The sequence below is a fragment of the Xenopus laevis genome, chromosome 9_10S (genome assembly GCF_017654675.1).
Source record: "Xenopus laevis strain J_2021 chromosome 9_10S, Xenopus_laevis_v10.1, whole genome shotgun sequence".
NCBI lineage: Eukaryota > Metazoa > Chordata > Amphibia > Anura > Pipidae > Xenopus > Xenopus laevis.
The window spans coordinates 114,536,423-114,553,224 of record NC_054388.1 but is presented as its reverse complement, the minus strand read 5'-3'; the positions used below and the strand labels follow the sequence as shown (position 1 = coordinate 114,553,224).

Sequence of the window (16,802 nt, the reverse complement as noted above, 5' to 3'; positions counted from 1 at the left end):
GCGATTGAAAGCCAAAGTGAAGTCATCGAATAAGAGCCAAAGCTGATGCCGCTGAATGAGAGCTGAAGACAAAGCCGACAGAAAGAGCTAAAGGTGTATTTACATCATACTTTCTCGGAGATGCTGACATGTGAATAATACTTTCCTTGTGCTTAAATTCTCCCACCCCACACTTCACATTCAGGGCAGATGAGAATAGAAGTCAAATGTCTGACACATAACTGATACAGCATTTACACACGTAAGTGTACTTCTGCCACAGTATTCTACTTATTATAATGAAAACGTTTTATGTGTTAATAGAAAAAATACCATATACTTAACATAGACTATAGGCTATCTATTTATGTCAAATTGATATAGTTTGCAGCAGCAAATCGGTTAAAGGGGCAGTTCACCTTTCAGTTAACTTTTAGTATGTTATAGAATGGCCAGTTCTAAGCAACTTTCAATTGGTCTTCATTATTTATTTTGTATAGTTTCTTTTAATTATTTGCCTTTTCCTTCTGAATCTTTCCAGCTTTCAAATGGGGGTCGCTGACCCCATCTAAAAAACACATGCTCTGTAAGGCTACAAATGTATTGTTATTGTTCATTTTTATTACTACGCTTTCTATTCAGACCCTCTCCTATTGATTCGTATTAATATCAGTGCATGGTTGCTAGGGGAATTTGGACCCTAGTGCTGAAATTGCAAACTGGGGAGCGGCTGAATAAAAAGCTAAATAACTCAAAATCCACAAACAATAAAAAATGAAAAACATTTGCAAATTGTCTCAGAATATCTTTTTCTACATCATACTAACAGTTAATGCCAAGGTGAACAACCCCTTTAAATGATTAATATATAACCTTCAACTGAGTTAAAATAAATCAGGAGACTGGTGTGTCTTAACAGACAAAATGGCCGCAGCATGCCAATCTCTTTCCCAAGCATTCGTAACAGTTTTCAAAATAGCGGAAACTCTTTCCATGTTTATCAAACCTGGGAATACGTTAGCACCCGTATTCCTAAAATGTTGCACCGGCGATTTGTGTTACCATGTTACAGTTACACGTAAGGGCATTTCATGGAACACCAAAAAATGTAAGTGTTGTAAAGTAATGAAAATATCATGTAGTGTTGCCCTGCACTAATAAAACTGATCTGTTTGCTTCAGAAACACTACTATAGTTTATATAAACAAGCTGCTGTGTAGCAATGGCGGAAATTGAAAAACGGCTATATGGCACAGGTTAAATAATGGATAACAGATAACATTATGTTCTACAGAGCTTATCTGCTATCTGATGTGTAACCTAAGCCTTTTCTCCTTTGAATGGCTGCCCCGATGGCTACACAGCAGATTATTTACATAAACTATAGTAGTACTTACCTGTTATCTACTGTGTATCCTGTGCTTGAATGGCTGCCCCCATTGCTACACAGCAGCTTGTTTATATAAACTATAGTAGTACTTATCTGTTATCTACTGTGTATCCTGTGCTTGAATGGCTGCCCCGATGGCTACACAGCAGATTATTTACATAAACTATAGTAGTACTTACCTGTTATCTACTGTGTATCCTGTGCTTGAATGGCTGCCCCCATGGCTACACAGCAGCTTATTTATATAAACTATAGTAGTACTTATCTGTTATCTACTATGTATCCTGTGCTTGAATGGCTGCCCCTATGGCTACACATCAGCTTGTTTATATAAACTATAGTAGTACTTATCTGTTATCTACTGTGTATCCTATGCTTGAATGGCTGCCCCTATGGCTACACAGCAGCTTGTTTATATAAACTATAGTAGTACTTATCTGTTATCTACTGTGTATCCTGTGCTTGAATGGCTGCCCCCATGGCTACACAGCAGCTTGTTTATATAAACTATAGTAGTACTTATCTGTTATCTACTGTGTATCCTGTGCTTGAATGGCTGCCCCAATGGCCACACGGCAGCTTGTTTATATAAACTATAGTAGTACTTATCTACTGTGTATCCTGTGCGTGAATGGCTGCCCCCATGACTACACAGCAGCTTGTTTATATAAACTATAGTAGTACTTATCTGTTATCTACTGTGTATCCTGTGCTTGAATGGCTGCCCCCATGGCTACACAGCAGCTTGTTTATATAAACTATAGTAGTACTTACCTGTTATCTACTGTGTATCCTGTGCTTGAATGGCTGCCCCCATGGCTACACAGCATCTTATTTATATAAACTATAGTAGTACTTATCTGTTATCTACTGTGTATCCTGTGCTTGAATGGCTGCCCCCATGGCTACACAGCAGCTTGTTTATATAAACTATAGTAGTGTTTCTTAAGCAAACACAGCAGTTTTACCAGAGCAGGGCAACACTGCATTATGTTTTCATTACTTTAAAACACTTTTATTTTTTGACGTTACTGTTCCTTTAAGATGAATGTTATTCTTTAGATAAGCATACCATACAAATAATATTTTGGGGCTAAACAGGCTTTAAAGGGATTTTGGTGTAGTTTTTATTTCTAAACGACACTGTTTACGCTGCAAATAATTCACTGTACAACATAAAATGTCATTCCTGAACCAGCAAGTGTATTTAGTTGTAATATTGGTGTGTAGGTGCATCTCAGGTCATGTGTCGTGGCAGGAACAAACACAGGGTGCAGATCTGGGCCAACAGATCAGGGCCCACTGGGTTTTTTTCCGAAGTCCCACTGGCCCAGTCTGACCCTGATGATATCAGTCCAACTGTAGTTGCAGTACAGCAGTAAAGAGTGACTGAAGTTTATCAGAGCACATGAATGGGGGCAGCTGGGAAACTGACAATATGTCTAGATTTCAAAAGTAAAGGAGACATTTTGTGTAATAAATAAGAATGTACCAGTGCATTGTACTCATTTAGTACGTTGTACAAAACTTTTAAATTGGTCTTCATTTTTTATAGTTTTTGAATTATTTTCCTTGTGACTCTGTCCAGCTTTTAGATGGGGTCACCCCATGTAAAAAATATATACTGGAGAGCTGCTGAATAAAAAGCTAAAAAAAACACTAATAATAAAAAATGAAACCCAATAGCAAATTGTCTGAGAATATCCCTCTGTGCGTCATAGTAAGAGTTAATTTAAAGGTGAACTCCCGTTTAAGTGAAGGAGTTGCAGCTCACGTGAGTAATTATAATAAGGGGGAGAGAACATGAGAGAATGAGACACAAATGACTGACACTACATGTAGTTACAAATATCTGCAATTCCCTCCATTCATTGTTTCTCTTCCTTCTCCCCCCAGTCCTACACCGGCCCCTGTTTCTTTCTCCGCCTCATTTCTCTCTATAGCAGCCTCATAGCACGAGAGCAGTCAGGGGCAGTCACTGCAGTGGGGATCAATGACTGTACTTTTAACCTCGATCCCTTGTTCTGCAGTGTCCCCGCCCTACTAGCTGACCATCCAGCCAATCACAGTGCAGTCCAACCGTCTGCTCCACCCCTTCAATCCCTCTGCTACATCTCTAGCTTGTTCAGTGTATCTCTGTGTACTTCCGCCATGCAGCCAATCACCGTGCGCTTCTAAATACATAGAGTTCCGCTCGACCAATCTTACTTGGTTATTGTCATACAGAAGCAAATGAAGCCGAATAGTGCAACAAGGACAGAAGTCTGCTGAGCAGCGATATATAGGTCAGTGTATGAGAGACATGTGTCTACTTTACCCCCACCCCAATATACTGAGCCCATATGTGCTGCCTCCCTTATTCCTACCTTGTGTGGCACCCACCTCTGTCATTTACCCCTCACTCTCCTCTACTATGGGCTGTGTGTCTCACACTGGGGTTACTGCTGGGGGACTGGGGGTCGGTGCTGCTGTGGGACTGGGGGTCGCTGCTGCTACTGCTGTGGGACTGGGGGTCGCTGCTGCTGTGGGACTGGGGGTCGGTGCTGCTGTGGGACTGGGGGTCGCTGCTGCTGCTGTGGGACTGGGGGTCGCTGCTGCTGCTGTGGGACTGGGGGTCAGTGCTGCTGCTGCTGTGGGACTGGGGGTCGCTGCTGCTACTGCTGTGGCACTGGGGGTCGCTGCTGCAGTGGGACTGGGGGTCGCTGCTGCTGCTGTCGGACCACCCCATGTAGAGACACAGACTGTAGGGAGATTTAATGGGGTTTTAAGGATCTGGGCCCCTGTAATACTATTGGGGGACATTGCTGAGAATAATCCTGTATAGAAATGTGTAAGTGCTTAATTCCAGGGTCACTTCCAGGTCAGTCCCTCCCACGAGGAGCCAATGGGAATGTGGGAGGAAGCGAGTGACACAGGGATGAAGGGGAAGAAGAAGAAGAAGGATAAAAATGAGGAGGAGGAGGAGCGGGGGAAGAAGGAGAGAATGGTGAATCTGACACTGGAGATGATCTATCTGCTGACTGGAGAGGTGAGGGGCACTGTGACTGGCACACTGACAAGAGACTGTCTGTCTGTACAAAGGGGGTCTCTCTGCAGCTCAAACACCATTCTCTCTTCCTTTCAATATTTAGCACTACATCCCTAGGAAGAAGTCAGATGATGGGGGGGCCCTGCATGCCCCTGGCTCCGTCATACAGAAGGAAAATAACAAGAATGACAAGAAGATCCTGGAACTCATGTCCAACATCATCCAGCTGCTGACTGGAGAGGTGGGTACAGCGGCCCCTTATTGTTTAGTAACAGTGGATGATAATCCCTTTCTCTGGCTGGGGGATGACTGGAACATTGTGTGTGACAGGTTGCCATAAGGACTCATCATGTTTCCATCTATTTTTCCTTGGACGAGTGGGACTATATAAAAGGAAACAAGGACCCTTTATGAGGAAGGGATGAAGGAGGAGCCCCAGCAGCTCAGCCAATTGGGTGAGTAATGGGTGCAGGGCTCAGATAATGCTAAACTGATGTGCTATTGACTGAATGAAAGAACAGAGTACAAGGGCTGTACAAATAATGATTCCATGTAAATACAATATAGGAATTGGTATAAATCAGGAGAAGGGAGTTGAGGTTATTGGTCTGCTTCTATCTGGATGTGATACACGGCCATTTCTCCAGATCTCTAATACCAATAAATAAATACATATAATACTAAACATTTGGCTGATTCAGTCTAAATACGTACAGGCTTACTGTTAAGTTACTGATATGAAATATCTAGTGTGACATTCGCTGCTCCCCACAAAATTTTGCCTCTCTAGAAATCCAGTGGGTAATTACCGTAACCATAACTGAGCACATCCTTATCATTATTGAGCCTCACAGAACATTATTCTGTTAATGATATAATACCAATTCATGTTTATTCCAGGCTGGGAATGTGATGTTACAAGTGATATTACAGCCAATGAGATTAAAGAGGAAGCAGCTTCACGTGAAGAGAGAAACCAATCAGATTGCAGCATTAATCCATTTACAGAACAGATACAAGGAACAGATAAAGCTACTCCTATCATGGGATGCAACAGCCCGGCAGAGGATTATATATCAGTTGTTGTTAAAGAGGAAGCGACTTCATGGGAAGAAGGGAAGCAACTTGCAGAACAAACACAAGCAACAGACACATCGACTCTCGTGGGGCAGAGCCTAAATAGTAGCTGGTTCTCTGACGATACATCAGATGATTCTAAAGATGAATTGGATTCATGTGAAACAGACCATAATTACTGCAACATAAATATAGAACAGACACTGGGAATAGAATACACAGACCAATTAGCTCCCATCATGGCCTGTAGCCTGAATAACAAGTCACCGGATCATTATGTATCTTTTGTTGTTAAAGAGGAAACAACTTCCTGGGAAGGGGAAAACCAATCATATTACAGAATTCAACCACTTACAGAACAGATACAGGGAACAGATACACCTACTCCTATCATGGGATGCAGAATGAATAACACTCCAGCAGATATTTCTATATTAAATGGTATTAATGAGCAATCAGCTTCATGGGGAGGAGAGAACCGATCAGATTACAGAATTATTACAATACCCAGACAAGTACCAGCTACAAATCCGACTACTCCAAGCGGCGGATACACTCTGTATAACAGCAACACAGATATCCGTAACGATGGGGAAAGGGAAACTGTTAATGACCCCCAACTAACAAAGGGAAAGTTACGTTGCGCTGTGTGCAATAAACTGTTTATAAGTAAGAGAACTCTGGAACGCCATCAGATCGTTCACACAGGAGAGAAACCTTATTCATGCTCTGACTGTGGGAAACGGTTTGCTCGCGTCTTCACCCTGACTATGCACCAGAGAACTCACACGGGAGAGAAACCGTTTCCCTGCACTGAATGTGGCAAATCCTTCTCAAGTCTAGCACATATGGTCTCGCACCGCAGGATTCACACAGGGGAGAAGCCATTCTCGTGTCCTGATTGTGGCAAATGTTTTGCACATCGCTCCACCCTAAGCAGCCATCAGAAAAGTCACATGGATCAGAAACCGCATGCGTGCCCAGAATGTGGGAAAGGTTTCTCACGTCTGTATCTGCTGAGCGTGCACCGCAAGACTCACACGACAGAGAAACAATACACTTGTACAGAATGTGGAGAAGGTTTTGCACAACTCCAACAGCTGCACGAGCATCATAAGATTCACACGGGGGAGAATCCATTCTGGTGCCCTGAGTGTGGGAAAGGCTTTGCACATCACTCGTGGCTGAATAATCATATTAGAACTCATACAGAAAAAAACAGTGTCCTTCCATCCTGATCGTGCTTTGTGGTTAAATCAGTAGAGAGAGGGAGAATCAATTGGTCCAAACCACATTCTATTTAAAAAGCCCAGAAATCCTAAATCCTTTGTGGAAGATTTTGACGAATACCAAACTAAACCCTAATTTGCATATGCAAATTTGGGTCAGAAAAGGAAAAAGTGGAAAAAATGTTTTTACTTCCTTGTTTTGTGATGAAAAGTAACGTGATTTATCGCCCTGCCCCCAATTTGCATATGCAAATAAGGATTCAGTTCAGCCAGGCACAAGGATTGCTGGATTTGGTTCATTCCTAAGAAAATCTAAGCACTGGTCCCCAACTTCTTCAACTTCTTGGATGTTGCTCCCAGTGGCCTCAAAGCAGGTGCCTATTTTTGAATTTCTGGCTTGGAGGCAAATTTTGTTGCATAAAAACCAGGTGTACTGCCAAACAGAGTCTCCTGAAGGCTACCAGTCTACTAAACAGCCAATCACAGCCCTTATTTGACATCCCCATGAATGTTTTCATGCTTGTGTTGCTCTCCAACTCCTTTCTACATTTAAATGTGGCTCAAAAAGGTTGGGGACCCCTGAACTAAGGGATAACTGCCTGATGTGAGGTTTGCTACGCAGTTCTGAATAACAGCAGATAAGGACAGCACTGTGCTGCAATTAAAGGGAAACTATTATGAAAATGTAATGTTGAAATAAATTCCTAAGCATAATCAAATAAAAACTCTGTACCATTGGTGAAATATTCAAGTTACTCTTCTCAGCATTCGTCATTCTGTCTTCATGCAGGAGTTGAATAAAGGCAGATGCTGGGAGAGAAATTGTTATGGGTAACTTGAATATTTCAGAAACACTACAGATTCTCCATTTGATTATATTAAGAAAAGATCTTGTTTCATTGTGATGAAGCTTATATTACATTTTCACAATAGTTCCCCTTTAAAGGAACAGTAACATCAAAATGTTTTACAAAAGAATTTGTTAGAATGCAACGAAATAAAAACACCAAGACAAATTAAAATTTCAAATAAAAAAGCCTTTATTAAGAAATAACTTATAGAAACTCCACTCCCTGTCCTCTTCAGAAAAGGCGACATGGTGACCATCCATCCTGCTGGGCTCGATTTCTCCTTCCTGGCTATTCCTTGGTGTTTTTATTAGATTGTATTCTAACAAATTCTTTTGTAAAAATGTTTGATGTTACTGTTCCTTTAAGTACAGAGCTGTGGGTGCTTTGAATCCCCTGATGCTTGTGCCTCGTGTATGATGAGGTGAGGCAGAGGGAAGGCTCAGGGGTTGGATCAGGAGAACTTGCAGCACATTATTTTACTAACTGCCGTGTTCATTTAAAGCAATAAAATCATTCTTTAAATAAATGGATTGCACACCTGGAAATAATCACATTTAAATGCCAATGCCAGTATATTCACTAGTGTTGGTGCCCATGGGTAGTACATATAACATGAAAAAAAGAACAGAGACAATATATGTATTTTTAAAAATTGCCATATAAAAAAGATCTTTCAATGTCCTAATGGACAAGTAAGTCAATATGCACTCGCAAAGTCCAAGTGCCTAGTGGGAAAGGTTCATGCCTGGAATATGGGGTTGCTAGTGCCAGCAGATTATGCAGAGCTTTAAAGGAACAGTAACACCAAAAAATAAAAATGTTTTAAAGTAATGAAAATATAATGTCCTGTTGTACTGCTCTGGTAAAACTGGTGTGTTTGGTCTTCTATAGTTTATATAACTGTGTAGTCGTGTTACTGTTCCTTTAAATTGATGTATAAAAAATAGGGGTCTTAAAACAAATAAGGGTTATAGAGTGAAAATGGCATCAGAGGGACCTGCTTACAAGATGTTACAATCTAAAGGATTAGGGAACATATGAAACATAAGAAAGATTTATGATTATGTTGGTGATTTATGATAATCTGATTAAGATGCAATGCTTCTCTATACAGGTGGGAGAGTCTGATAGGTTGGGCAGAGAGTTCCAGAGATGTCAGGAATGAGGAGAGGGGAGAAGAGAGATATAAGGAATGTGTTGTTACGTGCCCTGAATGTGACAATCATGTGATTGGGGAGGAGAGTGAGAGCAGGGGAGGGATGTGAATAGGGGCTGATGTGGAGCCATGAGACAAATGAGTCTGTAGAGTTGAGAAGAGATTGGAGTTGGGAAACAGGAGTAAGTGGTGAATGTGGGAAATGAGTGTTTACTTGTCTCTACCCTGAGCTAAGGTCTAGTCACACGCAGCACAAGTCTCTGGGAGTGAGATGTACAGAAAGATGAACTAGAACTCCCAGGCACCTGCAGTCCAACTATAACACTATCCACTGCTGTTGTGCCTGTGAGGAAGGGACATTGGACTCCCATGTACCGTTACTCCTTCATGTGGCACCGACACAAACAGCAAGAGACACAGACATGTCACTACACTCAGGCCCAGGTGTGGGGGTGCATCACCAGCAAACACGGAAGTGATGTATGTCTTCTTATAAACACGGAAGTGATGTATTTCTTCTCATAAACACGGAAGTGATGTATTTCTTCTAATAACACGGAAGTGATGTATGTCTTCTAATAAACACGGAAGTGATGTATTTCTCATAAACACGGAAGTGATGTATTTCTGCTTATAAACATGGTTTATAAACATGGAAGTGATGCATTTTTTTCTAATAAACACGGAAGTAATGTATTTTTTCTGATAAACACGGAAGTGATGTATGTCTTCTAATAAACACGGAAGTGATGTATGTCTTCTAATAAACGCGGAAGTGATGTATGTCTTCTGATAAACACGGAAGTGCAAACTCATAATCCCCCATTGCTGCCATAGGGAATGTGCTCACAGTCCAACTAGTGACATTTACATTATAGCTGCTGTCTGTCAGTGTTAGGCACTAGCGCCCCCTCGTCTTGTCTCACTTACTCGTCTTGTCTGTGGGAAGAGTAACCCATAGAAACCACACAGCCCTTCCCATGGAACAGTCTGGCACAATACTGAAAGTGAAAGGAAGTCTGTGGGTTACTGAGATAACTTCACAGTAAGAGAGCAGCCAGAGACACTGCAGAATTTAACCTCCATCCCTTGCTCAGCAATCTCTCCCTTCCTACCTGTTCGTCTAGCCAATTGCAGAGCAGCCCTGTGCGTGTGTGTATCTCTTCGCTCCCGCCCCATTGCCCATTTAGCCAATCACTCTATTTCTATCCGTCACGCCTCTTTCGCTATTTAGCCTATCGCTGTATACTTCCGCAATGCAGCCAATCGTTGTGCATTCCTATAATCATAGTGTCCCGCCCTTACAAACTTACCACTTTGCTATTGTGCGGCAACAAGAAGAAAGACTATGGAGCAGCACTAAACGAGTCAGTGTGTAAGAGACACGTGTGTATTGTTTCCCCTACCCCCACCCCAATATACTGAGCCCATATGTGCTGCCTCCCTTATTCCTACCTTGTGTGGCACCCACCTCTGTCATTTACCTCTGTCATTTACTCTCCTCTACTATGGGCTGTGTGTCTCACACTGGGGTCACTCCTGCTGCTACTGCTGCTGTAGGACTGGGGGTCGCTGCTGTGGGACTGGGGGTCGCTGCTGCTACTGCTGTGGGACTGGGGGTCGCTGCTGGGGAACTGGGGGTCGCTGCTGCTGCTGTGGGACAGGGTCGCTTCTGCTGTGGGACTGGGGTCGCTGCTGCTGAGGGACTGGGGTCGCTGCTGCGGGACTGGGGGTCAGTGCTGCTGTGGGACTGGGGGTCGTTGCTGCTGCTGTGGGAATGGGGGTCGTTGCTGCTGCTGTGGGACTGGGGGTCGGTGCTGCTGGGAGCGGGGGAGTGCAGGTAAGTACAGGTTTCACAGTTCATTGTTGAGTGTAACCTTAGCTCTATTCTTCAGGGATGAAGGGGGAGAAGAAGGATAAAAATGAGGAGGAGGAGCGGGGGAAGAAGGAGAGAATGGTGAATCTGACACTGGAGATGATCTATCTGCTGACTGGAGAGGTGAGGGGCACTGTGACTGGCACACTGACAAGAGACTGTCTGTCTGTACAAAGGGGGTCTCTCTGCAGCTCAAACACCATTCTCTCTTCCTTTCAATATTTAGCACTACATCCCTAGGAAGAAGTCAGATGATGGGGGGGCCCTGCATGCCCCTGGCTCCGTCATACAGAAGGAAAATAACAAGAATGACAAGAAGATCCTGGAACTCATGTCCAACATCATCCAGCTGCTGACTGGAGAGGTGGGTACAGCGGCCCCTTATTGTTTAGTAACAGTGGATGATAATCCCTTTCTCTGGCTGGGGGATGACTGGAACATTGTGTGTGACAGGTTGCCATAAGGACTCATCATGTTTCCATCTATTTTTCCTTGGACGAGTGGGACTATATAAAAGGAAACAAGGTCCTTTATGAGGAAGGGATAAAGGAGGATCTGCAGCAGCAACACTCACTGGGTGAGTAATGGGTGCATAACTGCTTTATTCTCACACTTAGGGCTTATAGCTGTCTCCCCATACTTGTGCCACTTCCCCATTAACTTTAGATGATGCTGGATTGTTGGTGAGAAAACATTTAGGGAAGAGTGAGGGTAACATATCAAAGAGTAGGGGTGCAGGATTAAGACAGATACTCCCAGAAAATAAAGGGTAACATGACAAGTTTGAGTATATGTGTGGCAGTGGAAGGTTACTGTAACTATGAGTCCTTTAACAGAACAGTACTGATTCCTTCTTAATCTCAGAGTACATTCCGTGGATAAAATTAAACCCTAATCATGTTTATTCCAGGCTGGGAATTTGATGTTACAAGTGATACTGCAGCTAATGATATTAAAGAGGAAGCAGCTTCATTTGAAGAGAGAGACCAATCAGATTGCAGCATTGATCCACTTACAGAACAGATACAGGGAACAGATACACCTACTCCTATCATGGGATGCAGCCTGAACAACACTCCAGCAGATGGTTATCTAGTTATTAAAAAGGAAGAGCCTTCATGGGAAGAAGAAAAGCAACTTGCAGAGCAAACACAAGGGACAGATGCATCAACTCTCATGGGGTGGAGGCGGAGCCTGAAATGTAGCTTGTTCCCAAAGGATACATCAGATGTTATTAAGGAAGAATTAGATTCATGTGAAACAGACCATAATTACTGCAGCATCAATACAGAACACACACTGGGAACAGACCAATCAGCTTCTATCATGGGCTGCAGCCTGAATACAAACTCATCACATTATGTATCAAATGGTATTAAAGAGGAATCCACTTCACGGGAAAGGGAAAGCCAATCAGATTACAGAGCTGTTAATATACCAGTACCAGGTACAGATCAGACTACAATGGGCAGTGGATACAGTCTGTATAACAAACACTTAGATATCAGTAACTATGGGAAAACTATTAATGATTCCAAACGTACACCTCGCCTAAGGAAGCCCCCCGTACAGGGAAAGTTACGCTGCTCCGTGTGCAATAAACTTTTTAGAACTAAGACGATTCTCACTCGGCATCAGAGGATTCACACAGGAGAGCGACCTTATGCTTGTTCTGGTTGTGGGAAGCGATTTGCACGTGTCTGCACCCTCACTGTGCACAAGAGAATTCACACCGGAGAGAAACCTTTTATTTGCACTGACTGTGGGAAGCGCTTTTCGAGTCTATCGCAGATCACTGAGCATCGCAGGATTCACACGGGGGAGAAGCCCTTCTCGTGTTCTGACTGTGGCAAATGTTTTGCACATCGCGCCACCCTTAAAAAACATAAATCGGTTCATGTTGGAGAGAAACTACACGCTTGTACTCAATGTGGCAAATGTTTTCCAAGCCTGCAACTGCTGAATGAGCATCTCAAGACTCAGCACAAGATAGAAGCCGTCCTGATGCTCTGATTGTGAGAAATGTTTCAAAAATCACTTGAGTTTCTGTTGGTCCAAACCATGATGTACTTCCACTTAAAGGTTAAGTAAATCTTTAAAATAAGTGAATGTAAAACTGATGAGGGGACTATTCTAAGCACTTTTGTCATTTACATTCATTATTTATTTTCTTTTTATTCCAAGATATTAAGGGATACATGTACTGTTACTATGAATGAATTTTGTAACAACAGCGCCACCTGCTGGTCAATTTCCCACCAGTCTGACCAGCAAGTAGTCAAGGAAGTTGTCAGGAGAAAGAAAGAGGCTGATGTTCTTCTGCTTAGGAAAGATGTGAGAGAGAATTCAAATTTTTTTCCTAAGCAGAAGAACATCAGAGCAGCCTCTTTCTTATCCTTTTCATGATTCCAGATTTTTGTGTGCTAGCAATCATGAAAAAAAATCGTTATGGGAATAAAAATGCAAACTTTTTTTTCTGCTTCTTCCTTGTGTCTCGTGTGATGGATTAAGACAGGGATCCCCAACCTTTTTTACCCATGAGCCACATTCAAATGTAGAAAGATGTTGGGCAGCAACATAACATGGAAAAAGTCCTGGGGGGCCAAGTAAGGGCTGTGATTGGCTATTTGGTAGTCCCTGTGTGGACTGGCAGCCTATAGGAGGCTTTACTTGGTTTTATATCTAGTTTTTATGCAACTAATACTTGCCAACAAGCCTGGAATTCAAAAATAAGCACCTGCTTTTAGGCCTCTGAGAGCAACAGTCAAGGGGTTCATTGCTTGCGAGCCACTGGTTGGGGATCACTGCATTAAGACATAGGAGGTGAATTTCCCCTAATTGAAGTTGTCTGTGGCTGGATCAGGACTTAATAACTCACTTGTTCATTGAAAGGAAAAAAAAAAAAGAATTTATATTTCTCTGTGTTCCTCATCTAACAATGAATGTGTTTGTATAACAGATCTGCATGGGATAAAGACGGGGCACGCATAGTCCTATAAGGTTCTGGTTAAATAAGACATATGTGCACCATATAGTCCAATAAGCACATTGCTGTCCTGTCTCAAGATCATGGTAACATAGTAAGTTAGGTTGAAAAAAGATACACGTCTATGAAATTCAACCTTAAAGGAGACATATAGGATAAATGAAAAAACCCTAATTTTGTAGGCAATTATAAGTAATATATGGTGTTGCTTTTACATGGTGCTAAAAATTAATAGAATCTTTAAAAATTGAGACTTTATTGGAGCTCCCTATAGATGTTCTCTGGTCCCTGTCTGTGTTTCAAATGAGGGGTGGGTGTGTCCCTGCCAGAAGCACAGTAGGAGGGGGACAGCCAATCACAGCCCTGCAGTCACACAAGCACAGACAGGCTTCAGTTCCCTATCAGGTCCTTCTAGCTGCTGATTGGTTCCTGTCCTACAGTGCAGTGAGTTGAGTGCACAGCCTGGGAATTCAGGGAGCAGCAAGTGGAAGAGAAGGGAGGGATTATAAGGTTTTTTGCAGAAATATTCAATAAATCAGCCTGAAACCCTCCTTTTTTTAAGCACAATTATTCTATATCTAAATGAGTATAATGCACTGGTACATTCTTATATTTTACACAAAATGTTTCCTTTAATTCTATATATATATAACCTGCCTAACTGCCAGTTGATCCAGAGGAAGGCGAAAAACCCCGTTTGAAGCCTCTCCAATTTGCCTCTGAGGCTTCCTGACTCCAAGATGCAATGGGACCAGTCCCTGGATCAACTTGTACTATGAGCTCTCTCCCATATCCCTGTATTCCCTCACTTGCTAAATACCATCCAACCCCCTATCTAATGTATCAGCCTGTACCCCTGATTCACTTCCCAGCTCTCCCTGTAACACCCCTTTCCCTCCTCTAATCTCATTGGCTCCCTCCTGTCTGCTGGGAGGAGCTACTGGTGAATAAAGCATCCGACCCTTCCTTATACCTATCTAATGTATCAGCCTGTACCACTGATTCACTTCCCAGCTCTCCCTGTAACACCCCTTTCCCTCCTCTAATCTCATTGGCTCCCTCCTGTCTGCTGGGAGGAGCTACTGGTGAATAAAGCATCCGACCCTTCCTTGTACCTATCTAATGTATCAGCCTGTACCACTGATTCAGGGAGACAATTCCACATCTTCACAGCTCTCCCTGTAACAAACCCCTTCCCAATATTTAGCTGGAACCTCTTTTCTTCTAATCGGAATGGGTGCCCTTGTGTCAGCTGGAAAGACCTACTGGTAAATAAATCAGAGAGATTATTATATGATCCCCTTATATATTTATACATAGTTATCATATCACCCCTTAAGCGCCTCTTCTCCAGAGTGAACATCTCCAATTTGGCCAGTCTTTCCTCATAGCTAAGATTTTCCATACCTTTTACCAGCTTAGTTGCCCTTCTCTGTACCCGCTCTGGCCTGTGCACATGAAAGTAAAAGTTTTGGCTTTTTTACGTTGGGTTCCAGTTTTCTCTACTGAGCATGTGCACAGCCCAGACCAGCCTCAAGGGATCCATGGGTAAAAAAACAACATGGCAGCTCAGTGCTTGAATACAACAGTTCACCCTGCTGGGATATTCAAGGACAAGTGAAGTTCCAGGGTCGGAAGTAATTGGCCCCAATTAAAAGTGACTGTGGCATCTTACAGCAGCCCCTCAGGCATGTGAGACAGGTGGGGGTGTATATCTCCCAAATTAATTAATTCTTTACCCCCCCCACACACAACATTCTATACAGACTCTCTGTTCCCTTCCCCAGCTCACTCCATGCATTTCTCTCTGTCTGTTAATTGGCTCATGGGACCTAACATGTTTGGTTGGTTTGTGTGCACCGTGAAGCCTACGATCCCAGGGGGCAGCTCTTCTTTTCTAAAATAACTATTTTCTATTTATGATTACCCAATGGCACATATTGCTAAAAAGTATATTATTATGAAAATGGTTCATTTACATGAAGCAGGGTTTTACATATGAGCTGTTTTATGCAATATATTTTATAGCGACCTACATTGTTACTATCTGATAGTCATAGTCTGTTGTACAGATCCCTTATATGCACCTTACATGCAAAAGCTGAAGGAAGTCCCATTATGTGTATGTCTGGGTATGTCATGTAATAAGCAGGATTTTGGGTGTATATAAGACGGCCAGTGTCAAACTGACCCACTGGGATACCAGGAAAACTCCACGGGGGTCCAGGTGTCAGTGGGGTCTTCTTCTCACCCAACTATTTTCCTTGTATGAGTAATAGGGATGTAGCGAACCGGCGAGTATGTGTTCGCGAACGCCGGCAAAAAATGCGAACAGTTCGCGAACTTCGAACATCCGAAAATCGTTCGATTCGAACGATCGAAGGATTTTAATCGTTCGTTCGATTTTAGCGCTCGAATGGTCGAACGATTTTGACGCGAACGCCTATTGGCGAACGTCGCGCGACGTTCGCGAACTTGCGGCGGACGCGAACAGTCGAAGTTCGCGCGAACTAGTTCGCCGGCGAACAGTTCGCTACATCCCTAATGAGTAAATAACAGCAATGGCCCCATTTCTATGTGAGAATACAGAGAAGAAATGGAGGGAAAGACTGACCATAAAATTTTAGGAGAAGTGATTAAAAGAAAGTAAATGACAAAAGAATGAAAAATAGCCTGTGGCCAAAGGATTTCTTGTTGGGCCCCAGGCATTCCAGTCGGACACTGAACACAGGTAGGATTATGTATATGAGTCTCTTGAATCTATCACTTCTTACAACCCCCCATCCCTTCTCCCAAGCTAATTCCCTTCCTCCCAGTTGTATCCAGCCCCGTTTCTTACCTCACTTCATGCATTTCTCATAGGTCTGTTACATCCATTAAACTGTCCCCAGCTCTCTCCTGGGTCGGTCTATTCATCTGCTGCCCCACTGTAACAAGCAGAGCACAACGACCAGGATGGGCAGAATAAGGTCACAGCAGAGAAAACATGAACTGCATCTCTCACACAGACCTGCCCAAGTGCACCATGGGAATAGTTTATTCTTGAAGTATAGGGAGTATATTCCCGGCATGGGATCTAATGCATCATTTCTGTTTGCTCAGCCCCTACAGATCTCTATTTACTGTAGTTATATTCTACCTATAGGGAAAGGGTTGTTAGAAGGAACTCTCATGTGCCACCCATCCTTTTTGTAGCCCCGACAGCCACAAACAGCGCCATGTAAAGAGAC

The 16,802-nt window shown here is 42.9% G+C and overlaps 3 protein-coding genes across 26 annotated transcripts in view; 2 read left to right on the top strand and 1 right to left on the bottom strand.

Moving 5' to 3' along the window:
* Nucleotides 1-16,802, bottom strand: part of LOC108704314 (oocyte zinc finger protein XlCOF7.1-like) — a 224,937-nt gene that overhangs the window by 77,691 nt on the left and 130,444 nt on the right. The gene's annotated exons all lie outside the window — the stretch shown is intronic.
* The window catches only part of XB5772961.L (Gastrula zinc finger protein XlCGF53.1 L homeolog), a 579,535-nt gene that overhangs the window by 519,580 nt on the left and 43,153 nt on the right, over nucleotides 1-16,802 (top strand). For 3 of the 19 annotated variants that reach the window (XM_041579023.1, XM_041579003.1, XM_041579008.1), the window contains exon 2: nucleotides 4,218-4,229. The exons of 14 other annotated variants lie outside the window; for them this stretch is intronic. In XM_041579023.1, the coding sequence (XP_041434957.1) occupies nucleotides 4,218-4,229 (12 nt within the window). Of the gene's footprint in view, nucleotides 1-3,046; nucleotides 3,655-4,217; nucleotides 4,230-16,802 lie in introns of those variants that run through there. 2 more of the 19 variants (XM_041579016.1, XM_041579014.1) reach the window with 2 other exon arrangements.
* On the top strand, nucleotides 7,742-13,058 carry LOC108704267 (oocyte zinc finger protein XlCOF7.1-like). Of its 3 annotated transcripts, XM_041579059.1 has the most exons (5): nucleotides 7,742-10,085; nucleotides 10,606-10,709; nucleotides 10,813-10,950; nucleotides 11,040-11,163; nucleotides 11,497-13,058. In XM_041579059.1, exons 2-5 carry the CDS (start codon nucleotides 10,608-10,610, stop codon nucleotides 12,597-12,599), a joined length of 1,467 nt encoding a protein of 488 aa, XP_041434993.1. In that variant the 5' UTR covers nucleotides 7,742-10,085; nucleotides 10,606-10,607; the 3' UTR covers nucleotides 12,600-13,058. The 3 variants fall into 3 exon arrangements, with proteins under 3 accessions (XP_041434993.1, XP_041434991.1, XP_041434992.1); XM_041579057.1 differs by lacking the exon at nucleotides 10,813-10,950 and having other exon boundaries at nucleotides 7,744-10,085; nucleotides 11,497-12,717; XM_041579058.1 differs by lacking the exons at nucleotides 7,742-10,085; nucleotides 10,813-10,950 and having other exon boundaries at nucleotides 10,532-10,709; nucleotides 11,497-12,717.